This window comes from Rhincodon typus, chromosome 1 (genome assembly GCF_021869965.1).
Source record: "Rhincodon typus isolate 14 chromosome 1, sRhiTyp1.1, whole genome shotgun sequence".
Taxonomy (NCBI): domain Eukaryota; kingdom Metazoa; phylum Chordata; class Chondrichthyes; order Orectolobiformes; family Rhincodontidae; genus Rhincodon; species Rhincodon typus.
Window position 1 is genome coordinate 68,099,239 of NC_063332.1, and position 27,288 is coordinate 68,126,526.

General features: G+C 39.9%; 1 protein-coding gene across 8 annotated transcripts in view; it reads right to left on the bottom strand.

The window, feature by feature from the left end:
* The window catches only part of fat1a (FAT atypical cadherin 1a), a 182,126-nt gene that overhangs the window by 81,527 nt on the left and 73,311 nt on the right, over nt 1-27,288 (bottom strand). For all 8 annotated transcript variants that reach the window (XM_048603528.1, XM_048603549.1, XM_048603536.1 and 5 more), the window contains exons 4-6: nt 11,896-11,957; nt 2,772-3,101; nt 1,286-1,496 (exon numbers count right to left, since the gene is read on the bottom strand). In XM_048603528.1, coding sequence (XP_048459485.1) covers nt 1,286-1,496; nt 2,772-3,101; nt 11,896-11,957 — 603 coding nt within the window. The remainder of the gene's footprint in view (nt 1-1,285; nt 1,497-2,771; nt 3,102-11,895; nt 11,958-27,288) is intronic.

A 27,288-nucleotide genomic window follows, 5' to 3' on the forward strand; every position in this document is an offset into this window, starting at 1 on the left:
GAATGGTCTATTTCTGCTCCTACAACTTATGTGCTTCTCTTGTCAGTATTATTATAAACTCAGTCTACAAACAGCACATTGAATTTACCTCTGTACGTATAAATCCAATAAATTATATGCACATTCCACAAATTACCTTTGTAAATCTGTAATTTGGGGTCTGATGTGGGCACCTTTGTTGTTTAAGATATTTTATGTAAGTATTCACTTGTTCATTTAAGCATTTCTATTCATTGACTGACATATTAACAGTCAGTGATTCCAGGGGAAAAAGTGTGAAAAATGTACTTCAGTTTAAAGATAAGGCAATGTACTGGCACAATTTGTTTATGAATCCTTAGTTTAGACACAAGGACCAGGGCAGGTCAAGGTCTCAGGGGCTAAAATGGTTGATCTTGTTCAGAAAGTAACCAACACCTTACGGAAAGCCTCTGTGCCTCTCAATTAGGGTAGTAAATATAAATCGGGGTTTCTGCTCCTGAATAACAACTGTGAGGAAACTACTGAACCAGCTAGGAGTTTTCATAGGCAGCCAGTCATGTTAATGATCCAGGCATGCATGTATGATAACAGGGTTTTTTTTTCCACATTTTCTCATGGAATCTAAACATTGCTGGTAAAGTCAACATTTCTTGCTCTATCTTGAATTGCCCTATAATCTGAATGGCTTGCTATGCCATTTCAAAGGCAGTTAACAGACGATCACATTGCTATGGATCTGGAGCCACAAAAGAAAGGACAAATGAATAAAGATGGCATATTTCATTCCCTGAAGGAAATTAGTGAACCAAATCTGTTTTTACCAACCATTATTGATAGATTATGGACAGCATTAGTGAGATTAGTTTTATTTTCCAGATCCGTTAATGGAATTCATATTCCGTAAGTCATTAGGATGGGATTTGAACCCTGGGCATGTGGATTACTGGATCAGTGTCATCATCGTGCCTGTCTCTATTTTACCAAATTTGCAGAGAATTTCATGACACAGGGATCACATGATTTTTGCAATCTACTCAAGGTTCAAAGCTGAGAATGATTTTGAAGACCATTCACTATCAATTGATTAGACTTGTTCAGTTATAAGTGTACCCCAGAGGGGAGCTGACATATTCAAAAGGAGCAGGGACAAAAATAACAAGCAGCATCTTAAAAGACATCTGTGCCCAATGGAACGCAATTAAATGTTTCAAAGTAGCCAATTCAGTAAGGTCTGGGTTTTGGAAATCATTACAACTTAACTATTCAGAAAGCACATCCCCCACCCCCCCACCAGATTCCTTACCAGTGATATCAAACCAGAGGGTAGTTCCAACAGGTTCAACAGCAATAACTCCAACCATGTGAGTAACTGGATCACTCTCCATGACACTAAAGAAAAATGAAGGTTCTTCAAAATGCCACGGCACAGTCGGTGGCTTGGGTTTCACAATCCATTCAATATGCAGCCGAGCTGTAGATGATTTCTGAGGGCGACCATTATCCACAGCTTTTATCTGTAAGTAAACAATTATTTCAACTTCAAATCCTAGTGTACATGGCAATAAAAAAGGAACCATCATTGTATTGATAAGTAGCACACAGTCACTTCTTGATCTGTCCAGGCACCCGTATAACTCTTCAGTTTGCTCTTAAGAAATGAACATTCACCCCACAGTTGCTGGAATAAAAAATCATGCTGTAGATCCATAAAAGGTACCCAACTTCCATCTCAAAGGCTGGTTAATTGCAAATGCTTCACTGCATATGGCTTACTTAATTTTAATTAACTAATAGTGACACATTATATTGGATACTACAGTGTTTCTCAGTTATTTTGAGGTACCCTATATCGTAAATAAAAAATATGGCACAACACCCATGGACTACTACATGGACTATCTAAGATAACTTTGTCAGTTAAGATCTCAAGGGATGGTCATCACTCTTAGTATCTTTTTGCAACTTGCCCCAGGCCTAGGCAAGCATCCCACGCTCTGTTTCACGTCAAGGCCAAAGGCAGAACTGACAATTTTTCATGGTGATGGCAAAACAACTAAGCCTTGAGGGACAATAACCATTTACAGATGCCAGTTCTTTTGGGAACAAGTGTTTACTTTAAGCACATGAGGAAGTCAATAAGAAACTCACCACATTTTAGTTCCACTAGTTACAATGAAGTTGAGAATGGGAGGTTTTTAACCAGTAACTAAGATGAAAATGCAGGATTGCAAACCTGGAAAAATTAGTAGAGGGTCTGCCCTTGGGCAACTTATCAATACATGGAGTACCAAGGCTCCAGTTTGGCAACCAGACAGCATATGCACATTTCCAGTTTGAAGCGCACTGCTGCTTTATTTGGCAAGGACAAAATGTGCTCTTTATCTGCAGCTAAAACAGGAATTAAATCCCTTTTTTTTGCATATGATTGCATGAGGCCCCTTCTGCTAGATTAGTTTTGCTGAGAATGACTTTCAGCAATCACCTATGAGCCACAATCAAAAGCAGTCAAGCAACTTACCAGGACATTGAGCCAAAATCAGTGCTCTTCCCAACTCTACATTAAAGGAACTCGGATTGTCATCCATCTTTCCATCCCAGAACTGCCATGGTCTTCCTATCCCCACTATCCAATGCCGTTGCTCCCTATGGTTATCGGAACATGGTCCTTCACACCCAACTCAAACAAGACTCCTGTCCCAACTTATTTGAGGGTTATCGCAACTTATATATAAACAGACATGCCTGAATTTCAGGGTTTACATATTACAACCAAATGCATATGCACTCACCGTAAGAATATCGTATTCTCCAGCTGCAGATAACTTCTTAGATGAGACAACACCAGTTTTAGGCTCAATGAAGAACTTGCCCTGGTCATCTCCCTCTTCAATGCTGTAAGATATTTCTGCATTTGGACCCTCATCTTTATCAGCTGCGATCACTCGGAAGATGGGTTCCCGTTTAACTGATTTCTCTCGTTCTAGTTTTATTCGTTCCGGAAGTTTAATTTTATAGAACTTTTGCAAGAATTGAGGTTTGTTGTCATTTTCATCCAAAACCTTTACTATAACTCTGGTAATAGTAGATTTTGGGACACTGCCATTGTCAGAAATTGTCACCTATGAAAGCAGCAAGGAAAAGAATACATTATTAGTGTTGGTATTTAAATTATCCAGTTTAACATCAAAATTAATTTTCTAACTGAATGGAAAAAATGTTCATAGGTCCCAAATGAAACGTACTTATTGCCAGAGCAAATAAAACATTTCCTTTATTTTAGCTTTATTTTAAGTTTAACCAATTTGGGACAAGTAATTTTACATAGCAAGCTTGAAGGGCTAAATGGTCTACTCCTGCTCCCGTTTTCTGTATTGTAATGCCCTACAGCAGAGATCAGAATTCTCACAATGGAAGATAAAACAAAAAGTCAGAGCATAAATAACCAATGTTTGATATTGGGCATGTAAACAGGTTTTAATGGATTTAAATCTATTTTTAAGACAAGATATCTCACATAAGGAATTAAAACATAAATATGCCAAGGGATTGGGTTCCATGATTTCGTTTTACATCTGTGACCTCAATGATACCAAGCAAGCTGATCAATTCAGACCAACTCCAAGACTGAAAATGGGATGTGTTTGAGCAGTCTCTGAAATTCTCTTGGAATTATCCACAGCATTAAACTGTTCACAGATCAGTGTGTATTGACAGGTATGCTCATAACACATGAGGTTCATTTATGCAGGAAGCATCACGACACCAGGAATTCTTGATGGTGCTGTAACAACTACATATGACTGACCGAAGTGAAGACATTTTGACACCGTATCCAAAATGGATGCATTTGCAGTTAACAATGCAGTTAGGGAATTAATTCTAGCATTTTAATTCAGGGACAATGAACAAATGTGATATGGTTCTAACTAGAATAGAATAGAATCCATACAGTGTGGAAACCAGCCATTTGGCCCAACAAGACCACGTTGATCCTCCGATGACTCATCCCGACTCATCCCCATACCTTATCCCTGTAACACTGGATTTCCTGTGGCTACACATCCACCTAATTGGCACATCTTTGGACTGTGGGAGGAAACTGCAGCACCCAGCGGAAACCCACACAAACACAGGGAGAACATGCAAACTCCACACCGACAGTCACCTGAGGGTAGAATCAAACCAGGGCCACTGGCGCTGTGAGGCAGCAGTGCTAACCATTGAGCCACCGTGCTGCCCAGGAATGCCCAACTAGGATGGAGAGAGATTTGGGGAAGTGGTTAAGATATTTAGGAAATGATTTGAGTTTGATGGTATCTGCACATTTTTCCTCACTTTGCTATAAAACTCCTGCTGCTTTTCCCTTAGATCTACTGCCACTTGTCATTGCACACTCCATCAAGGGGGAATGGTTTCTTCTTGTACACTCTGTCTATGCCTCTTATAATTTTATACATCTCAATCATAACCCACATCCACCCTCTCAATCTTCCCTGTTCCAATGGAAAAAAAAATACCCAGTCAATCCAACCTGTCTTCATAAGCTCTCCAGCCCAAGCAACATCTTGGTATGTCTCCTCTGCACCTTCTCCAGTACAATCGCATCCGTCCCTGAACGTGGATTCCAGAATTGCACACAATACTCTAGGTGAGGCCGAATCAACATTTTATACAGTTCCACCATAACCCCTCTGCAGTTAAATTGTATGCCTCAGCTAATAAAGACCAATGTCCCATGTGCTGTCTTAACCATTTTATCTAGCCATCCACAACCTTAAGGAACCGGTCAACATGCACACCAAGGACCCTGTGATCCTTGGTGCTTTCCAAGGTCCTACCATTCATCATCATGTATTCCCTTGGCACGTTGGTCTTGTCCAAGAGCATATTCTCACATTTATCTGGATTGAATACACAGACTCCCAGTCGCAAAAACACCCCTCGACCATCACCCTCTGCTTCTTGCCACTCAGCCAATTCTAGCTCCAATTTGCCAAATTCACTTAGATCCCAATGGGTTTTATGTTTGCTGTTACACTTTAAATGACAAATGTTCCCTTCAAAGTTTACTTGCTATACAAGGTCCCATTTTTCAGAGTACAGCGAAATTGAAAGTTTTGTGCAGTCACACACTCCGTGTTGCTTATCATGGAAACAGCCCCACATAGAACCTCTCTTCAGCCCAGCAGGAGCATAACTTGCAAGATGTGGTTGAGCTTTAATGCTCTCTACAAATATTGATACTCAATAAGCCTGATCCTCCACAGCACTTTCCAGGAGCTGCCTTCACTTCTTCTTTGAATAAGAAAGTTGAGTCTTGGCTGGTATCCACGAGATCTATCCTACACCGCCAGTGCGCTGCTTGTCAGCACCTCAACAACGCAGGGATATTAAGGAGGCTGGATGGACCACAACTCAACTCTACACCCCACCCCTCCCCCTGACACTCAATATGATGTCCCAGCTTTCTGTCGGTGAGGGGGAGAGGGGCGCCTTTTTTATTAGTGTAGGAAAAATTGCACTGCCTATAAACTGAACCTCATTTGAGAACGCTTACATGATTTTTCCTTCAGTAAAATTAGCAAAGGCTGGTTTCACATACTAACTGGATTGTTCATATCAAAAGGCAGCTGCTTTGGACATCTGCCAGCATTTCAAACTACAAAACAAGCATGTTGGGTCTTACTGCATACCATTGATTGAAACGGCTGAACTCTAATTGTGACATAAATGTGTAACAATTAAATGGTATTGTACATGCATTTTTTTTTAAATATTTCAATTAAATCTATTGAAATAGTGTAAAACCCAAGAACTTTAACTTACACCAGCTGTTAGGTCTGCAAGTGAAACAGGAGGAATCAGTGATTTTTTTGTAATCAAAAACTTCTCTTCAAAGTAACAAATTATCTTGGTATTATTTTCTACCCAAAGGAAGACTAAAATCACATCGATAAGCATCTGAGGTTACATTAACATTTTAAGCAGACACTCAATACAGATGTCCACCCAGAATGTCTTCTCTCTTTGCAAGGCCTGGTGGATCTGTGTTTTCTGCTTTCATTGCAAACAAAATAAAAATAATCTTGAATTGCGTTTTGCAGTGAGAATTTCTTGGATCTAATTTTGATTCAGTTGAAGAGTTTGAGCACCAGCATGTACCTAATTTAATCCAAAAGTTAAAGCTTCAGTGCATTCTGCACTTAAAACTCCTCAAGAGTTCCAAAAAAATTACCTTTCCCATTGCCAGACGGAAGTATTCGGTAGATCTCTGTTTAATTTGTACTAAAAAACAGGATGTTTTTCTTCTTTAGTCCTTCTACCTACCTCAGGTTGTACTTAATGTATTAAATCAGCCAATATTTTACCCATCAGAAAGCCAAACAAGCTGAAACAGCCATATGAACATATATTAAATGAAGCAATCAATCTGGAAAGATACCACCCAGCATGATGTATTCCATATTGATCAATACCATCTCACTAATAAACAAAGCCATAAAATCACAAAGAATCAGTGGACATGTAATTATGTTTAATAGATGGTGCACCAATTGGCTCTCATTCTAATTACACCATAATCCAACTAACCTCTGACCAGAAAGTATAAAATTACCTGAGCTGTTCTTTAAAATATTGAATTTAAAAGTAATCCAGTTGCTTGACTTTGCAAGCGGCAACACTGTAACAGTCAACAATGTACTACGATACTAACAAAAGTTTCATTAAGGAAAAAGAAAAGCAGATAGGTATTGTCCAGACGGAAAAAAATACGATTATTTTACTCATTAACACAAAGTATCTCTACACCTGTTGCTTCTTGAAAATTATGTTATCAGGCAAGAGTGATTATGGAGAACATAACAGCTAAACATAATGAAACACAGCCCAAGTAACACACAGATTGTCCATTTATATATAAAAGAAGGCCTAAACCACAAAAAGAAGCAATTCGACTTCATGGTGAATAGCAGTAGACAATTAAAATGTACTCCACAATCAATTGGCAGGGAGGATGACAAACTTGACAAAGAGCTAGTCAATATGTGCTGAAAAGCCAAATGGGTGCCTTTACAGCAATTGCAATTTTAGCTGCGTCAATTGCCTCTGAAATCCATTTTAAAGCAACGGCACAAATGAATGGAGAAAACCTTTCAGCACACACCTACCACAGCAAACAAGGTTTCTGCCTTGAGGGTGCAATCTCACCCACACTCACTCCATCAACCTCAGCTGTTCCACATACCCCCCGCCCCGCTACCTTCCGGGTCTCACCACCTCACCCTGCCATTAAACCACCTGCACTTGGGTTCGAGGATTTAGAATATGGGGTAAGTTTAAGGTGAGACAGGAAAGATTTAAAAGAGATCTACAGAGCAACTTTTTCATGCAAAGCGAATATGGAATGAGATGCCAGAGGAAGTGGAGGAGACTGGTACAATTACAACATTTAAAATGCACCCAACTGGGTATATGAATAGGAAGGGTTTAGAGCGATATGAGCCAAATGCTAGCAAATGGGATTCGATTAATTTAGGATATCTGGTCTGCATGGACGAGTTGGACTGAAGGGTCTGTTTCCATGCTGCACATCTCTATGACTCTATGCTTATAGACTCAGTCCTGGTCATTGCACTACTGGGACTAGCAGGCTGCCAACTAATCAGATCAACCAGTCTTCCCGGAGGTGAGGCTACATCCCAAGGGGTGGATGAAAACCCTGTCTCCAGCCAACGAACACTCCTTGAAGTGGCTACAGAGAGGCTAAGAATTTGCAGGGATGCATTCGCCACTAATTCTTCTGGTGAATTATAATCAGAATTTCCCATGAATAAGTCCCGAACCTAGAATGTATCACACAAAGGAGGAATTGCAGTGTGGTTGTAGCTCAAAACTGCATAAATATCATTAAATCTTACAGGGAAACCATATGCTAGAAAACAGGGATACTTACAAACTTGGTGGCAGAGGGACTGACCTGACCTTATTTGGTTAACTGTCCCATAAAGGGATGATGAGGCAGCATGGTGGCTCAGTGGTTAGCACTGCTGCCTCACAGCACCAGGGACCTGGGTTCTATTCCACACTTGGGCAATTGCTACATGGAGTTTGCACATTCTCCCTGTATCTGCGTGGGTTTCCTGTGGATGCTCCGGTTTCCTCCCACAGTCCAAAGCTGTGCAGGTTAGGTGGATTGGCCATGCTACCATAGTGTACGGGGATGTGCAGACTAGGTGGATTAGCATGGGAAATGCAAGCTTACAGGGATAGGGTAGGGGGTTGGATGCTCTTTGGAGGGTTGGTGTATACTCGATGGGCTGAATGGCTTGCTTCCACAGTGTAAGGATTCTATGATTTCTATGATAATGATGAGGTTGTGAACTCAAGACACAGCAAAACATTTCTAGAAGAACTCTTCTCCAATACAAAATTATGTCTTGAAATGTCTTGTCTAAAGACCTTTAATTTGTCATGCCCAAAAAAATTTATATGACCTGGTATTTATTAAAATGTCATCCACCAAGAAACACGACTCTTTGAACATGTCTAAATTATACATTCCAATGAACAATAACCTGAAAGCAATATTCTGACTTATCACTGGATTATTTGTACTATTGTGGAATAATGAATGACCTTAACTATGATACATACATGGAAGCTTGGTCAAAGCCAAATAAAACAAACTGCATTAGGTAAGTTAATTTTGTCTCATCATGCACATTTCATAGGGCACCCTGAATTAATTCGTTCACTCATTTCATTATCAAATGGATAATTATAAAAATACAAATCATTGGATTTGTCAGCCAGCTCAATTCATTTTACCAGAGTGGAATTAACTCATGCTCAATGCAGGGACATTGCCAAAGAAGAGAGAAAAAAAAAAAAAAGAGGTTAAGCCCAAACAGTAACTTGGTCAAACTGAGATAACTCACTGCAGATCTGGAATGCGAAGTAGTTTTGTGGCGAGTTTAGTTTATGCAGCACATTCCTAAAATGGTTGGCCACTGCAAACCAGAGGATAAACAGGGAATAATCTCAATGCCAAAGGTGGCAAGTTGGAAATACACTGGATATTTATAACACCATTTTCTTCATTAAAAATAATCCCTTCAAGTGGGAAGATGAGGCAAACTTTTGATTTTATTCATTTTTTTCACAATAGGAAATGAATGCAGAATGCACGGTAATTGACGTCCATGTGAATTTTCCATTGAGAGAACGTTCAGACTAAGTGATTTGATGCACCACATTAGAAAATATCGAGCAATTACAGAAACAAATGTGGAATGCAGCTTCTGAAGGGCAATTTATCTCCTGTATTCATTTTATCCCATATTGATAGTAACCGAATACAAGGTATCTACAACACTCAGCACATTATGTTGCACTATTTTGAAAGGATAAAAGTTTGGACAAATTCTTAGTAGGAGTCCTAACCAGAGATATATTGTAAGAATCTCATTTCCCCAACAGATTGGTATATATTGTTAAATGGTTTAGACACGTCTTTCACCCTTATTGCATCACACCAGGATAGTGCACTTGATTTCCCAGTTCCATATTCTCTGTTCAGTGTAGGTTTTAGTACAATGTCATAACTGATCAAACTAAAAGTGAGCGTAATTTTACAGGTCTCAAATGTATTTGCTGAACAGAATATGAAATGTGAATTCCAGCTAACAGTTAATTTAGGATTTTTATGACAATTATCTAAATGGGTTATAGAGAATTTTCAATTGCATCTTCATAATTAATACATTCATGAGATCAGTCAACCAAAGGTTCACATGACATCAAATTCACATTGGTAATTTTTTTATCACTTCTGCCTGACTTGAGTTCCTGTCTGACACTTGAGATAATTGTGCAATGTACTGCAAAGGTGAGAATGAGTAAAGATCTACTTCGGTCATATACTAATTTCTGAAAAGGCTTTACTCACTTTTCTTTGAAGATTTCTGACACGCAACCTTCACAAAAACCCATTGATAAAAATTTCAACATCCCAAAGTAATGTAGATGTATTGCAGCAAAGAAAGTCCTCAGGGCTTTTTGGTAATGCAGCCTATTCCAGCACTAGGACCTATGTTCACTGTCCCTTTATTAATCGATTCTTGTGCAGCCTCCACTTAAAGAACTGCTAAAGTACTTTCCTAATATCATGGCAAGGGACGTCTGGGAGTTCAGTGCACCAAATATGATTTATAAAAAAGGATGGTCGAAACTAAACACCTGAAAACCAGATCTAAAGCACAAATCCAGGGGGTTGCCACAGGCACTTGCATGGGCCCCAGCTTTGCCTGCCCGTTGGTTGGTTATATTGAACAGTCCCTCTTCAGTACGGACACCGTAACACCCTAACTTCTCCACCATTACATCGATGACTGCATCGGCACTGCATCCTGCATCCAGCATCCAGGCTGAACTGGAGCAGTTCACGGACTTCACTAACAACTTCCACCCTGCCATCAAATTCACTTGGTCTATCTCAGAAACCTCCTTCCCCTTTCTTGACCTCTCCATTTTGATTTGTGACGACAGCTTACATACCAACATTTACTATAAACCCACAGGCTCCCATAGCTACCTAGACTACGTCTGCTCCCATCCTGTGTCCTGCAAAAACTCCATCTCATTTTCCCAATTCCTCCATCTCCGTCACATCTGCTCTGACGAGGAGACATTCCACTCCCAAACATCCCGGATGTCCGTCTTTTTCAAACAACGCTCTTTTCCCTCCTCTGCCATCCAGACTGCCCTGCACCGTGCCTCCTCCATTCCCCACTCCACAGCGCTTAACCACCACCCCCCCTCTAAACATAATAAAGATAGGATCCCCCTTGTCCGCACTTTCCACCCTACCAGCCTCCACATCCAACATATCATTGTCAAACATTCCCTCCAACTCCAATTAGACCCCACCACTCAGAACATCTTCCACTCCCCACCCCTCTCTGCCTTCCGCGAGGACTATTCCCTTTACCACTCCTTAGTTCGTGCCACGCTGTCCACCAACCACTCCAACCTGCCCGATACCTTCCCCTGTAACCGTAAAAGATGCAACACCTGCCCAAACACCACCTCCCTCACCTCCATTCAGGGCCCTAAACAGTCCTTCTAAGTGAGACAGAGCTTCACCTGCATCTCCTCCAATCTAGTCTATTGCATCTGATGCTCCCGACGTGGTCTTCTCTACATCAGTGAGACCAAACGTAGACAAGGTGACCATTTCACTGAGCATCTCCGCCTGGCCTGTAACAGCCAACCTAACCTCCTGGTCACTGCCCATTTTAACTCCCTGTTCCACTCCCCCTCCGACATGTCCGTCCTCGGCCTCCTCCAGTGTCGCAGTGACTTGGAATGCAAATTTGAACACCACCTTGTCTTCTGCCTGGGCACCCTACAGCCCGGAGGACTCAATTAACATTGAGTTCTCCAATTTTAAATAACCTTCCCACCCACCCCTTCCAGCCCTATCTCCTCCCTTCCATTTCACCTTCTGAAACACCCCCCTTCCAGCCACCAATCAGATTCATCTGTCCCATTGACCAACCAGGTCGTACCTACCGCCAGTGTCCACCTATCATCACCATTCCACCTCCACACCTCTTCCCCAACTCTTTATCTGCAGTTCCTCCTACCCCCACATGCAGTCCTGAAGAAGGGTAATTCCCGAAACGCAGACTGCTCCTTTCCTCCAGATGCTGCCAGGCCTGCTGTGTTCTTCCAGCCTTCTGTTTGTCTACCTTGGATTCCAGCATCTGCAGGTTTTTTGTCTCTATCTAAACCATACTAGATTAGAACAAGCAGACATGGAAACAGCTTCAAATATAAATGAATAAAATGTTAGCAAACATCCATAGTTTATGTTTAGAGAAATCTTTAAAGCCAACAAATGAAACTTACCTCAAGGATATGTTCTGCCTGTTGCTCTCTGTCTAGTTTTCGTGACGTTGTCGTAATCAAACCTGCAAATTCAAAAAGAACCATTTCAGAATGTCTGAAAAAATTCTCAACCAGATACTATTATACATAATTAAGGATTCATTAACATTTCAGATTAAGTTGACTGTGTTAGTACCAGAAGATTTCTACTCGATACAAAGAAAATACAGCTTTCCATCATCTAGCACTCACATTACTAAAAAGTGGATGCTAAATGAAAGTGGTCCGAAAAACTTCTTTTTTTAATTAAAGAAAATCTCTTCAAATGTCAGCCTGTTTCTCAGAAGAAAAAAATCCCAGGCCAGGCAAATCTCCTCTGGACTCAAATGCAAGTACTTCTTCCTGTAATAGTGATTAGAAATGTATGCAGCTGTTGTATAGTTATTCATTTCTAGCATAACTTCCGTTTGCTTATATTCTACCCCACAGCCAATATTGCTTATGCCTTCCTAACCAGTATAACTACATTCAGGGATATGGGGAGTACATTCCAGGTCCCTCTGCTCATTTACATTTCTCACTATCCTACCATCAATTGAGTTCCCTTGACCTCTTATAGAATGTACTGTCTCACATTTTACCAGGATACCTTCCATTTCCCATTTTCCCACACACTTGACCAGTTCGGTGATATCTTCATGCAGCCTATAAAATTTACTTAGTCATTACTCATATGATCTGCAAACTTCTTAATCATGCCCCTTATATTCACTTTTAAATTTCACAAAAATCAAGGCACCAAGACTTTCCTCAAAGAGGATTAAAGTGTTTGGAGATTCCACCGTTTCTTTACCGGTTCTCCTTAGTAGTTTCTGCTACTATGTCAATCCTATTCATTATCTCTCACTTTTCTCTCTTTTGTTTTTAAAAAAGGACACAAAGAAGAAATTAACTCATCATTTTGAAAATGAATAGTGGAGATCTACCCTAAAAACAAAAGGTGCTGGGATCACAGCAGGTCAGGCAGCATCCATAGACAGAAAGCAAGTTAACGTTTCGAGTCCAGATGATTCTTTATCTAATTTGCACCTACTAGGGGAGACGTACCTAATGCCCTGACCAATGTTTATCCTGGAATGAAAACTGTAAAAGCAGATTAGCTTCTCATTATCATATTGCTGCCTTTGGGAGTTTCCTGCACAGAAATTAGCTGTACTTTTCCTACATTATGACAATGACCACACTTCAAAGTAATTTAGTAGCTGTAAACTGCTTGGAGATGCGGAATGATCATGAAAGGGCATACTTAAATTCAAGTCTTTCTGATCTAATACATTTACAAAATAACTTTGTGTTTTCCTGGACTTTAGTTGCCAATATTCTTGCACCCCGTCTTTGCTTGCCAAATTCCCCTTTGATTCCACTCCTGCACTTTCCTTATCCCTTTGAGTTTGCATAGTATTCAGCTCTCTGTTTGACAAATTTCCTTACCCTATCTTTGCTGTTGAGATACACTTAAAAAGAACACGGTATCTTACTAGACCGTATCAAAATCATTTTGGAATGTTGCAGAGGTAAGGCTTTTGGCAGTTAATGGCTCTTTGTGTACGCTCTGTGTTCTACACTAAAACATGATTTCACTTCAAAAAGGTACTTCATTAGGTGTAAACAGCTTTGGGAAATCCAGATAACATGAAAGGCATTATATAAACACAAGTCTTTATTTTCTATTTTTACTGAGACACGTTAACTAATCCGTAAACTGTTTCTTCCATTTAAATTTAATGTGAGTTTGCTGTATCTGCAAACGTTATCATACTTTGTGATTTCATATTGCCAGAGCCAACAAATATCAAACTCAATACGGAGTAATTGTAAAGTCACACAAAACATTTCGTTCAGCAAAAATAGAAAACAGAAACCTGAAGTGACAAAAACCTAATAGAAATATTCAAACAGCGCACAAAAATTAACATTGCACACACGCACAATACAAACAAGAAGGTATACTGCATTTAACTAAAAAGTTCCTGGCTTGTTCATTCTAATGGTTCAGAGAAGCAAATTTTAGTGGTAAAGTGTACCAAAGCAATGAAAGGAGCTAATATTGTGCTACATCAAAAGAAGCTCATTTTCAATGCCTACTTGTGCATTGCTCTTTAAAACAGTTCAACACATTCTGATGGAATAGTGCTATATTTTCTCTTTTCAAATGAGCTACCATTAGAAACTAAGCTATTTGAGTGTTTATAAGCTGTACAAATATCCAATATAATCTTTTCCCTTGAAGTATTCTGTTTCATCAGCTGCACAAACATACAAGTCGTGAAATCAAAAAAACATAGCTAGTATATATCTGGATTTTTGCCATATTTGGAATGAACAGGACCAACGCTTTGTGAAACCCACCATCACAAAAGCAGTAAAATGGGTGCAGAAACATTTCCGGTGCCTGGCTCCATTTTAGTGGTTGCTATATTTTACCATTGGATTAAACATTTACAAAATCAACAAGTCTTTATGAGATCCAGAACGCCATAGCTTACTGCAATGACACCTCTTCAAAACAAAATACAATTGTTCCCTTATCCTTTAAAAACATGCTAGTCAAAATTCAACTTAGACACTTCAAATGTAACTTGTTTAAAGTTAAACCCAATTTGATTAAACTATATCCTAATATTCAAATATTTGAAAACTAATATCCTAGCAGTTCAGAATCGGTCAGCAATCACTCTTTAGCTTCACATACCAGAGAAGCAAAACTAAATAAGGCATCTGTATGTCTGAGAACAGAAGGGGCCCATATTGGGAAACAGTGATAATACAGATTAGTATATAGAAAAAAAAAGTCTTGCTTTACAGCCAGAACACACTCCTACAGTAGAACAGAAAAATAAAGTATGCCCTTTTTAAAAGCCTAATTAACTAAAACTTGTAGCAATTAAAAATATTTGAATTTTGAACGAGTGAAAGCAACCATGAAAGATTAACTCATCCTCGATTGTTTGGTATTTGTTGAATAAAGTTAAACTGTTTGCAGAGCACCCAGCCCTCCCCACGCTTCCTTAATCTTCAATTTTAGCAATTTCTACAGTCTGTTGGAAAAATGTTATTTTGAATCAACTTCAACTTTAGAGATTAAAACAGTCTACACGTGTTTATTTTATTCTAAAGTCAACCGCAAAAATTTCACTTAATCAAATGCCTGAAAATAACTCAAGCTCAAGTTTTTCCAAGAGGCAACATTTCCTCATGCAAACAGGTCAGTAAAATGTAAGGGGTCTAGAAACAATACATTGAGAGCCATAGACATACAAGATCAGTTGTTACAGAAGGTTTCCAATTCCTAAAATGTAAGGTTGTTGGATGAACAAAATAATTGGTAAGAAGGGTCTGCAAAATGGCAATCCTTCACGGATTATCTGCATTTGTCCCATAACCCACAATTCCAGAACTCATTAAACAGTGTATTTTGACAACAATAAAAATTGATGCATTTATGCAGCAGGTGCAGTTAGTTACCATAAAGATTTCGATAATTTATGAAATTAGAAATATAAACAGAAAAATTAAAACTCATTACTGGTTAAATGTGAATGTTTCCCACTGAATGTGCAATGAAATTGATCCAGTTGCAAAAAGAGAACACAAACAGAACAGGAAGACTTGCAGATCTGGACGTAAAAATGGACTAATCATTTCCAGTGTCAAGATAATATGGGAAAACCCAAACAGAATGCTGGGTACATAGCCAAAACAGTGAAGTGTAAATCCACAGATGTTGGCAAAGCACACTTGGAGGGCTATGTACAGATTTGGCCACTGCACTTCAAACAGGACATGCATCAAAAAAAAAGTTGCTTAAAAGGGCACAATGAATGACATCAATGCCTACAAATAAGCTGAAAGGAAAGATGAGAAAGCTGGGGCAGAATTTTACGATCAGGTAAATACTGTAAAATGTGCAAGATGCCTGGTCCATTTTAATTGAGCGAATGGGAACTGTGGTTGAAATGGCTCGGTACCAGGGCATAAAAGGCTATAGACAAGGGCAGTAAATAGGATTGATGGTAGGCGTAGACATGGTGGACTGAAGGGCCTGAAGCTATGACTCTGCTTCCCTGGACAACGAGAATAATAGTCATCACAAAAAAAATTAAACTTTTTTGTCACCTTTGCTAATGCGTCCCATGACCCTCAACCCCTTCAGTACAGCTCGAGAAATAAAGCACACTGCATCCAGTTATGAGCCAAAATTGCAATCACAATTCCACATGAGGTCTTAGTAACACCAGTTATATAATGAAAAGACCTACTACCCAAAGCAGATGTGTCACTCAACCACCTCAGAAGAAGCCCCTTTGATAACAGTGGGGACCACTGAGCAGCACTTGTCTTTTTGTTTTTGATCACCATTACCCCTTTAACACTTAGCAGTCCAAATTAAACTCCACCCCACTCCCTTTCTACTGTCTATACAGCAGGCTCTGAAAGAACATCATCAAAACAGATAAAGCGTTATTAGGTGGCACAGATAAGTTGAATTCAGAATTATGCTTCAATACAGTAATATTAATGGAAATAAACTGTTTAATGCAAAACAAATTCAAAATAGACATTAAAAACAAAAAAAAAGGTCCTACTGAAAGGGATATTTACATGGCAAACCAAACCATAATATTCAAGAACACACAGTGGAATCCCTGCCCCACAGAGACGGGTGGGATTTCACAAGGGATGAACCTTGCTGCCCCATCTGACTATTCCTCATTATTGATTTGTTTTTCTTAGGGTTATTTAAGAAAGTTTGATGATCCTTTGGACCCACACCTCTTGGCAAGAGTTCTGCAAGCTTACAATCCAGAAAATTGTTGGCAAATTTCTAGACTTGCAGGAACAATATCTTTGATGTCAACTTAGTGCATGGAAAATACATACTACTGGTCAACTAAAAGTAAAAACCACTACATATTTATGATTTAGTCTATGTAACAAATGCTGAATGCTACATCTTATCAAATGAATCTTTAAAAAAATTAAATGATATATTTCATAAGTAAATTGAAAATAATACCATAATCACAATAATCATTGAATCACAAAATACTGCCAATCAAATCTTCCTTGACCTACACACTCAAAATTGTTTTATACCATCATAGAAAACTCAAAATTGTGCCTCAATAGGTCACGGATCATAGAAATGCAACATCTTCCAGACATTTCTAAACCAAACCATCATTATCATCAGCTGAGGCTTGTAAAAAAAAATTAACATTTGACTTGGAGTTACATTTAAATCAAAATCAAACCCATAACAACTTTAATATTTTAATGCATAAACACAGTTAGTTTTTTTTACCACTGTCTATCTTTACTCATGAAGAAGTTGAGAACTATTTTCTTCCTATTTTTAACTGCAATTTGAGAAAGCATAACGTATCTTCAAACTAGCTGACTTGGTTACAGCAGTAAACATGTGAATGAATCCTATCACATTCATTATTATGCCACTGTTCTTTAGCAAAATATTAGTTTCAATGGTTGAACCTGATCAGAAATCAACCATGTCATTTTTTGACAAGCTACGTGGAGGGATTCTCTCTATGAGCCCTAGCGAGTTTTCTCACTCTATCTTCCCAAGCTTGCCTCAATAATGTTCCACAAGCATACAGCACATTACTTGTCCTATTCTCCCACTCGCCAGAACTCCCAGGACTCTTGGAATTGATACCTTTTTTAAAGCCCAACTGTGCAACCAGTCAAGCAATTGTACTCCAGAACTCCCCTACATTGTTTATTTTATTTGTCCCGGACATGTTAGACAAAGGATAATTGGCATCACACCTGGTGGTCCTGCTGGGTGGGGTTGTGTGGAGTTGTGTGGGGTTGCGGAGCATGCTTGGGGATATTGCTGACTGATGAAGGCTCAGAATAACACATGGTCAGCTTAAGTGCCAAGTGATCATTCTAATGTTCATCACGCACTGTATGATCTAATTTCTATGTAGGTGGTGGGAAAATTGAAAACTATACATTAATGTGGCTAGGTGCCACAAGTATCAGGATATTAATGCTTGCAATCAGGCTTTTTGCTATTCACAAGTTTTGGTGTTCAACTTTTGGTTGGAAAATGGGACTTCTTGCACTCAACAGTGGGAAACTCCTCTCTGCCAATCTCTCTCAATTCTCCCAATTTTCTTAAAACCAATTCCCACATTATTCAGGGGCTGAGAGGGCACCATCCAATGTAGCAAGAATTAGCCACTGTAATAGAATTACTTTGTGTTGTTATAAACGTTAATGGCATCAAATAATAGATCTTTTATTAAATTTAAATTTGACAAATTGTGAGCAATTATTATAGAGCTATTTGATGGGATTCCGGCATCAAATAAAATGGGCCAACAATTTCTACATCAGAAAAAGGTTTACAGGATGGTCATAGCAGTCGATCCAGCAAGGTATTTGAGGGAATAAAAAATTCTTGCAATCGTCTTTGTGGAAAATCACACTTCTACGAGAAGGTACTGAATCTAACTGTTATAGCTACTGTCATCTGCAATTAGCTTTGCGGCTAATCAAACATCTATTTACATAAAACCTCAGTATTATTTGTCACAGGCAGGAACCATTCTATGCATTATTACAGCCATCTGTTAGACTAGGATTTGCCCATCAGCATAACCAAGTATAACACAGCCTCGTAAATTACTCTATATTGTAGGAGTAGCCTTAAAGAAAGTTAGATTAGGAGAACAATACAAAAGCGAAAAAAAAGAACCATCTGGAATTACTTTACTGCTTGTGCAAAATATCCATTAAGTTATGATAAAGTGACAACCTTTTAATATTGCACATTGCATTTATATGAAAATGACAAACTAGGAACAGTAGCAGAGTGTTAGGTTACTAGACTAGCAATCCAAATACCAAGACAAATGATTCAGAGATAGGAGTTCAAATCCTACCGTGGCACTTCGGGAATTTAAATTCAGTTAATTAATCAAAAGCTATGTCTGTAGTGCTGGTCAACAATTCAATTCTTAAGTGCATTTTATTTTTAGGAAAGGAAATCTGTGTTCTTATCCTGCCTGGCCTACATGTGACTCCTGTACACAAAAAAAGCTGATGCTTAATTGTCTGCTAAAATGACCTAGACATTCAGTTGTCTCGAAAATGGCTTATCTTCCCAAAACAATTAGGGTTAGGACTTGCTGGCAAAAGCCACCTCCCTTTCTTTGTCAGGTCATGGTTCACAGGTCTTGAGTCTTTCTCCCTTAAAGGAACATTTAGTAGCTGTAATCCATGTAATAATCCTTTATAGACTGTCCACTGCCTATGTAGAGTTTCCTCAATCCAGCACAGTCAACTTGTGCCTCATACTTTCATAATTTCCCTTCAAATTTAACATCTTTGTTTTAGATTGAATTACCTCACTTTCAAACATAATGCAAAAATTCTATCATATTTTGGTCACTCATCCTTAAAAGTTCTTTTACAAACTTAGCAATTAGCCATTTTTCATTATGCAATATTAGATGTAAAATAGGCTGTCTTCAAGTCAGCTCTTAAACATGTTGTTCCAGAAAACCATTCCCAAGACAATCCAGAAACTCATTCTCCACAGCTCTAATGCTCTTTTGGTTTATTCAGTCTATATGCAGATTGAAGTCAGCCATGATTAAGGTATTGCAAATGCTACAAACTTCTCTCATCTCCTGATTTATATCAGGTCCCACACTACCATGATTATTTGGTAGCCTATAAATAACTCCAATGTCTACCATTCTTTGTATCTTAGTTCCACCCAAACAGATTTCACACATTTTTTGTCTCACCCAAGATGCTCCCCGACTAATATACTGGTCCATTTTGTGCTTTCAGTGCAACCCCATCTCCGTTTCCTTCCTTAAATGTCAAATATCCTTCAATATTCAGTTCCCAATCCAGGTCACCATGGAGTCATGTTTCTGTAATACCACCTAGACCGTAACGATTTACCTCTGGGTGTGTCTTTAGGAAAAGTGCCTATGACTTTATGTTTTTGACATAATTCCACTGTGAAAGCATTCTCAATGCTCAGCCTTGTTTCTCCTATCTTCTAGATGTCTTTGCAGCGTTTTTATTTCCTGCTACTAGGTGAGCTCCCTTCCAATTTTGGTTCCCAGTCAGGGGTGTGGGAACCAATCCTACAGCACTCACAAATCTCCCTGTCAGCATACCCACTGCAGTCCTATTAAAATGTAATCCATCCAATGGGTACAGGTCCCACTTGCCCCTGAACTGATTCCAATGCCTCAAATCTGCTGCCACCCCTCTGCTACACTGGTTCTGCTGCCACATGTTCAATGGACTGATCCTCCTGTTATGTTCACTAATGAGTAGCACTGGGAATAATTCTGAGATTACTGCTTCAAGTCCTTCTGAGCACCCTGAATTTTGCTTTCAGAACCTCACCTGTCCTCCAGAATTGTTGTCACTAACGTAGACACCGACATCTGGCTGCTCCCCTTCCCCTGAAAGGAAGCCTATAGGCACTCCATACACTGTTAACTCGGGCACCAGGGAGGCAACACACCATTTATAAATTCTCTCCTCAAAGAAGTTTCCAAACTGAAATATGAATTAGCAAGCACAATAGAATCAGTGGATTCCGGCTCATCCTGCCTGGTTTTCTTAGGCTGTCTATTCCATTCCCCTTCTGCCTGCAGGTTTTGAATCTGGAGCGCGACCACTTCCCAATACATGCTACTCACAATGACCTCTGCCTTGCACATGCATAAGAAACACAAGTGTCTGCTCAAGTTCCAAAACTCAGAGCTCAAGCTTGTGTAGCTGGTGACACTTTCTGCAGGTATGTTCTTCCAGGGAGCATGATATGCCCATAAATTATGGGCGGCACGGTGGCTCAGTGGTTAGCACTGCTGTCTCACAGCACCAGGGACCGGAGTTCAATTCCACCCTCGTATGACTGTCTGTGTGGAGTTTGCACATTCTCCCTGTGTCTGTGTGGGTTTCCTCCGGGTGCTCCAGTTTCCTCCCGGAGTCCAAAGATATGCAGGCTAGGTGGATTGGCCATGCTAAATTGCCCATAGTGCCCAGGGATGTTTAGGTTAGGTGGGTTAGATGTGGGAAATATAGGGGAACAGGTCTGGGTAGGATGCTCTTCCGAGGGGCGGTGTGGACTTATTGGGCCAAAAGGGCCTGTTTCCATACTTTAGGGATTCTATGATTTTCTGAAAATCACACACACCGCAAACTGCACAGCCCACTTTTTTGTGCTGACTTGCTATCTCCAAAATCTGAAAACTATTCATTACCCTTAGAAGAAATACAAACTCAGTAGTAACTTAAAGTGAAACTGAAGGAAACTAAAGTTACTATTTTGTTTTAACTGGATTTCATTTTGAATCTTCCTTTTACAGTGTTTCTTCCCGAAATCCAAGTCCTTGCCACTTCTTTATAAATGGTATTTTTAGTTTTAAGCTATTCAGACAGCATTTTTCTCACCAGGCAATAACCTTAGATTTCCTGTGCCAGCACTCTTTGGATTTTTTCCAGTCTGTCTTTGTGCTGTGTTCAGCACAAAGCCACTCCCCGTTCTCCAAATAATGTCTACACTTCTCTGCAAGCTGTGTTTAGAACAAAACCACTCCCTGCTCTCCACGTTGTTCTTCAACTTGTTGCCTTCTCTCGTGGTGCACTGTCCGAAACAAAGTCACTCTCTGCTGTGCTCTTTTCTAAACTTGCTGCACCCTGTTTCAGTGCTGTGTTTACAAAAAAAAAGTGAGACTTCACTACCGTACTTACCTCGAAATGAATCGCAAATGGCAAGGCTATGAAAATGAAAAAGATCAAGCATTTTTGTGAAATTGGAAAATGCACTAAGGAAACATATGACCAACAGAATTTTTGTCAGAATGGCATTTTACTCTTTCTAGCTTGATGTTTTAACTCAGCGCCATTTTAAAAAAAGCCCTGTGGAAAGAACCTAATTTATTTTAACTTCCTCAGAAAAAAATACTCATCTGCAAAGTTTGGTCTCTTTGATAGTATAGCATTTCACAAGGCTATCCCTGTTATTATGGCGCAGCCGGTAGCCACAGCAACTAAATACTGGGGTAAGTTTTACAGAATCACCAGGAAGACACTTCCAAGGGGGAACATGAATACATATTCAAAACTATTATTTTTGCTAACATCTGCCAAGCAGAACATTTAGAAGAAACTCCGCTGGATTTCACTTGCAACAGCTCTGACAGAGACAGACTGGGAGACAATGGAATTGTCAAATTCACAATGCTTTTCTCATGCGTTTCCCTCAGGCACAATGTCACCAGTTATTTTTAAGTGTTCGGTTTGAATATTTAGAAGAATTCATTGAGCTTAAATATTACGTATTTTAATCAGTGGAAAGAACTCAAATTTTAAAAAATCACGAACAATAATTAAATACTATTGCTTAGAGCAAATTGATCTAGATATGCCTTATCTCTTTTCGAAAACAGCAGCATGGAATTAAGGAGGCAAATAGTATCTAAAAAAACACAGACAGACATCAAATTAGATGGAAAAATATATCCTCCAGAAATACATTCTAATTTAAAACTACAAAACCACATGCATTTTTAAAACAATAATAAATTCAAACGAGACAACACAGCAGGCCAGGCAGCATCAGGAAAGCTAACGTTTTGGGTCAGGACCATTCATTTTCTGAAGAAGGGTCCCGACCTGAAACGTCAGCTTTCCTGCTCCTCTAATGCTGCCTGGCCTGCTGTGTTCCACCAGCTCCACACTGTGTTATCTCAGACTCCAGCATCGGCAGTTCTTACTATCTCTGAATAAATTCAGAAGACTGTTCTGACCAGGATCTAATGGTTGGTTAGAAAAAGAGTCAGGACAGAAGGGGTTGGCACATTCAAGATAGAAATGAGGAGAAATTTGCTCTCTTCATAGGACAGTGGAGTTGAGGATCATCAGATCAGATCACTGAACAGCAGAGCAGACCTGCTGGGCTAAAGGGACTATTTTTGCTCTTAGTCACATGGATATTAATGTTATTTACTGATGCTGTGATTATAATGAAAATACGTTGAATTTTTGGTGCGGATTTTTATTTTCAAATGGGATACAGGCGTTGTTGGTGAAGAATTTCACTCCCCATCACTGACTGCAGTTGAAAAGTGGTTTTGAGTCACCCCCTCAGATAGATCAAAGTCAGCACTGGACAGTTAAGAGTCAACCAGCTGCAGTTCTGGGTCACACCCAGGTCAAGCCACACAAGGATGGCAGATTTCCTTCACATAAAAGTGAGTAAGCTAAATTTTCACAATAAATGATCACCATTCAGGTCACCATTACTGATGTTGGCTTTTTATTCCATATTTAATTGAATTAATTGTGGATTCTGCTTTAAATAGCAAACTTATTCAATTTTCACTCTTAGACACTCTTATTCAATGATTCTAAAATCAATTAGACATGCCATAAATGTGTCATAAAATGTGAAATAAAGCAACTTCCATAACACAAAACTTACCACAAAGCACTGATTTTTCATGTCTTTATTTTAACTTAATAAGTTCAATGATTTACTGGAATTCAAAAGTTTGAATCATTGTGGTTTTGGTGGCACTCTCCCTATTTCAATTTTGCATACAAACCAAGAAAGAAAATAACTGATGATAATATGAAACATTAGGTTCTGGTAACCAGGGATGGAAGGCAACACAGTTCTCTTTGTAATAGAGATAGTAAGAACTGCCGATGCTGGAGTGTGAGATAACACAGTGTGGAGCTAGAGGAACAAAGCAGTCCAGGCAGTATCAGAGGAGCAGGAAAGCTGACGTTTCGGGTCGGGACCCTTCTTCAGAAATGGGGGAGGGGAAGGGGCTCTGAAATAAACAGAGAGGAGGGGAGCGGTGATAGTAGGTAGGTAGTGGTGGGGATTGGTCAGTGAGGTGGGAGGAGCAGATAGGTGGGAGAGAAAACGGACAGGTCAAGGAGGCAGGGACGGCGGTGGGGGGGTGGCTGGTCTTAGGATGAGGTTGGGGGTGGGGAGATTTTGAAGCTTGTAGAGCCCACATTGAGACCATTGGGTCGTAGGCTTCCAAGGCGGAATATGAGGTGCTGTTCCTCCACTTTCCGGGTGGCATCGTTGTGACACTGCAGGAGGCCCAGGATGGACATGTCGTCCAGGGAGTGGGAAGGGGAGTTGAAGTGATTTGCGACTGGCAGATGTTGTCGTTTGCTGCAAACCGAGAGTAGGTGCTCCACAAAGCGGTCTCCGCCTCCTTGACCTGTCTGTCTTCTCTCCCACCTATCCGCTCCTCCCACCTCACTGACCAATCCCCACCACTACCTACCTGCTATCACCGCCCTCCCTCTCTATTTATTTCAGAGCCCCCTTCTCCTCCCCCATTTCTAAAGAAGGGTCCCGACCCAAAACGTCAACTTTCCTACTCCTCTGATGCTGCCTAGCCTGCTGTGCTCCTCTAGCTCCAGTGTGTTATCTCTTTGTAATAGTGTGTTTAGGAGTTTCCACGCAACCATAAAGAGTCGGTAGCCGTGATGTGGAGATGCCAGGGCTGGACTGGGGTGGACAAAGTCAGAAGTCACATGACACCAGGTTATAATCCATTACGTTTATTTAAAATCATGCTCCGAGTGCTGCTCCTTCATCAGGTGAAGTGGAGGGAAGCGCACAGGCACAGAATATATAGGCAGAGAGATAATGGCAAGATAATTGCAGATAATTAAGAGTGTCAACAGATCTGTTGACAACATTCTTAATTACCTCGAATTATCTTGCCATTATCTCTCTGCCTATATATTCTGTGCCTGTGCACCTCCCTCCACTACTCCCGATGAAGGAGCAGCACTCTGGAAACTTGCAATTTCAAATAAGCCTTTTGGATTACAATCTAGTGTCATGTGACTTCTGACTGACCATAAAGAGACAAAAGTCACCCCAAACTTAAAGGCACTGAAGCATATATTGCGCAGATTAAAAGTATTATGCACAATGTTTACAATATTTATAAATCAGTGCCCACTTCATAATACCTATACACAAAAACATTCATGCATGAGAAGAATATTTACGTACTTCACTACCGATAGTGATGGTTGTAAGCTATCCATCTCTTCATTTGTTTCCTTACTCAATTTCCCAATAGTACTTTTCACTGTATGTCTTAAAAAGTGCCAATCCTTTCTCTTATTCTTATGGTAAGACAGTGTGGAGCTGGAGGACCACAGCAGGCCAGGCAGCATTAGAGGAGCAGGAAAGCTCACGTTTCGAGTTGGGACCCTTCTTCAGAAATGGGCTTCTGAAGAACGGTCCCGACCCGAAATGTCAGCTTTCCTGCTCCTCGGATGCTGCCTGGCCTGCGGTGTTCATCCAGCTCCACACTTATCTCTGACTCCAGCATCGGCAGTTCTTACTATCTCTTATTCTTATGGCTACTGTTATCTCACTCGTTTGCTGCACACAAACATCTCACTGCCATTTATCACATTCCCACTCCCTTCATTTCCAATCGCCACCTCTACCACCTTGTCTATTATGCTAGTCTACTTCCACTCACCATTTCAGTTCATTTTGGAAGGAAGAACAAAAGAACACAGTATTATGTTAACGGTAAAAAGCTGCAACAGAAGGGACTTGGGGGTACTTGTGCATGAAACACAAAGCTAGCACACAGTTGCAGCAGGTAGTCAGGGAGGTGATGGCATGTTGGCCCTTATTTGAAGGGGGTTGGAGTACAACAGTAGGGAAGTCTTACTGCAACGGTGCAAGGTGCTGCTGAGTGCTGAGAACAGTTTTGGTCCCCTTATAGAGTCATATAGCACAGATAACGAAAAATACCATTTCACTGAAGGCAATTCACAGAAGGTTCACAAGGGTGATCCCTAGTATGAAGGGTGTGTCTTACGAACAAAGGCTAAACAGGATGGGGTGCTACTCACTGGAGTTGCGAAGAGTAAGAGGTGATCTGATGGCAATTACAGGCTCCTTAAGGGGCTTGACAAGGTAAACATTGAGATGACATCATCCGTCATGAGTGGGAGTCTAGGACCAGAATGCTTAGTCTCAGAATAAAAGGGCACCAATTTAAGACTGACATAAGCAGGGTTGAGTGTATGTGAAACTCTTTGCCAGTGACAGCTGTGAGGGTGCAGAATCTTTGTGTATATTTAAGGCTGAGATAGATAGATTCTTGATCAGTAGGGAAACCACAGATTAAACATAGGAAAATGATAGAGATTTGTCAGATCAGCCATAATCTGAACAAATGGCAAAACAGGTTCAAGGGACCAAACAGCCTGCTCCTGTTCCTATTTTTTACGGTTTTATGCTTGATCCCAGGCCTAATTGTCAAATATAATCCCCTTTGAACCTGCCCTAATCTTTTCCTTTCCATTCTCATTTCCACTGATTCCCAACTCAATTCCTGCTTTTCAGCAAGGAATCTCAGTAAAGATATTATTGCCATACAGCGAATTCAACAAAGGTTCACCAGGCGTTTTCCCAGAATGACGGGACTGTCCTATAATCAAGTGATGAGCAAATTAGGCCTGTAAAGTCTTGAGTTTTGAAGCATGAGAGATGACTGCATTGAAATCTACAGAGTACTTACATGGGTAGACAGGGTGCATGAAGGTAAGGTGTCTTCCCGGATTGGGGAATCCAGTACCAGGAGGGCGCAATTTTAAAATAACGAAGATACCATTTACAACTGAGATGGAGACTTTTTTTCTTCTTTTTACTCACAGTCGTGAATCTTTCAAACTTCCCAGCACACAGGGCTATGGAAGTTCATTTTTTGAGTATGTTTAAGATAGAGATTGATAGATTTCTGATTACCAGCGACGTGCAGAATTATAGGGATTGGGTGAGTAAAAAGCATTAAAGTATTCTGTCACCCATGATCATAGATGATGGGGTAGGCTTAATGGGCTGAAAGGCCTAATCTTTTTGTTTCATGGGAACATAGGAACACAAGCTGACTAAAATTTCTACAGTGCTAAAAAAAGTGCAAACATTCTTCATATGTTGGAATGCCATGTTGAAAATTTAGGCAAATCATTATGGGATGGAAACCATTTAAAAATCACCATGAATAATATTTTTAATCTGTTTTATAAGCACCTCAGTCCCTTGAAGTTTAGGATGACTTTCATCTCTGTAATGGCATTTTTCTTGCCATGTTGGAGTTCTCCTAAATATAGGTTAGAAAGGACTGAATTGCTTTCCACTGTCGATCACCAGAATTGAATTTTTTAACGTGTTTCATCAATGGCATTTTCCCAATCAGTTAAAATGCCAAAATGAAATAGGAACAGTGCTACCAACACTATAGCACTCTATATAAATGTACAGCAATGACTGGGGCTAGGAGA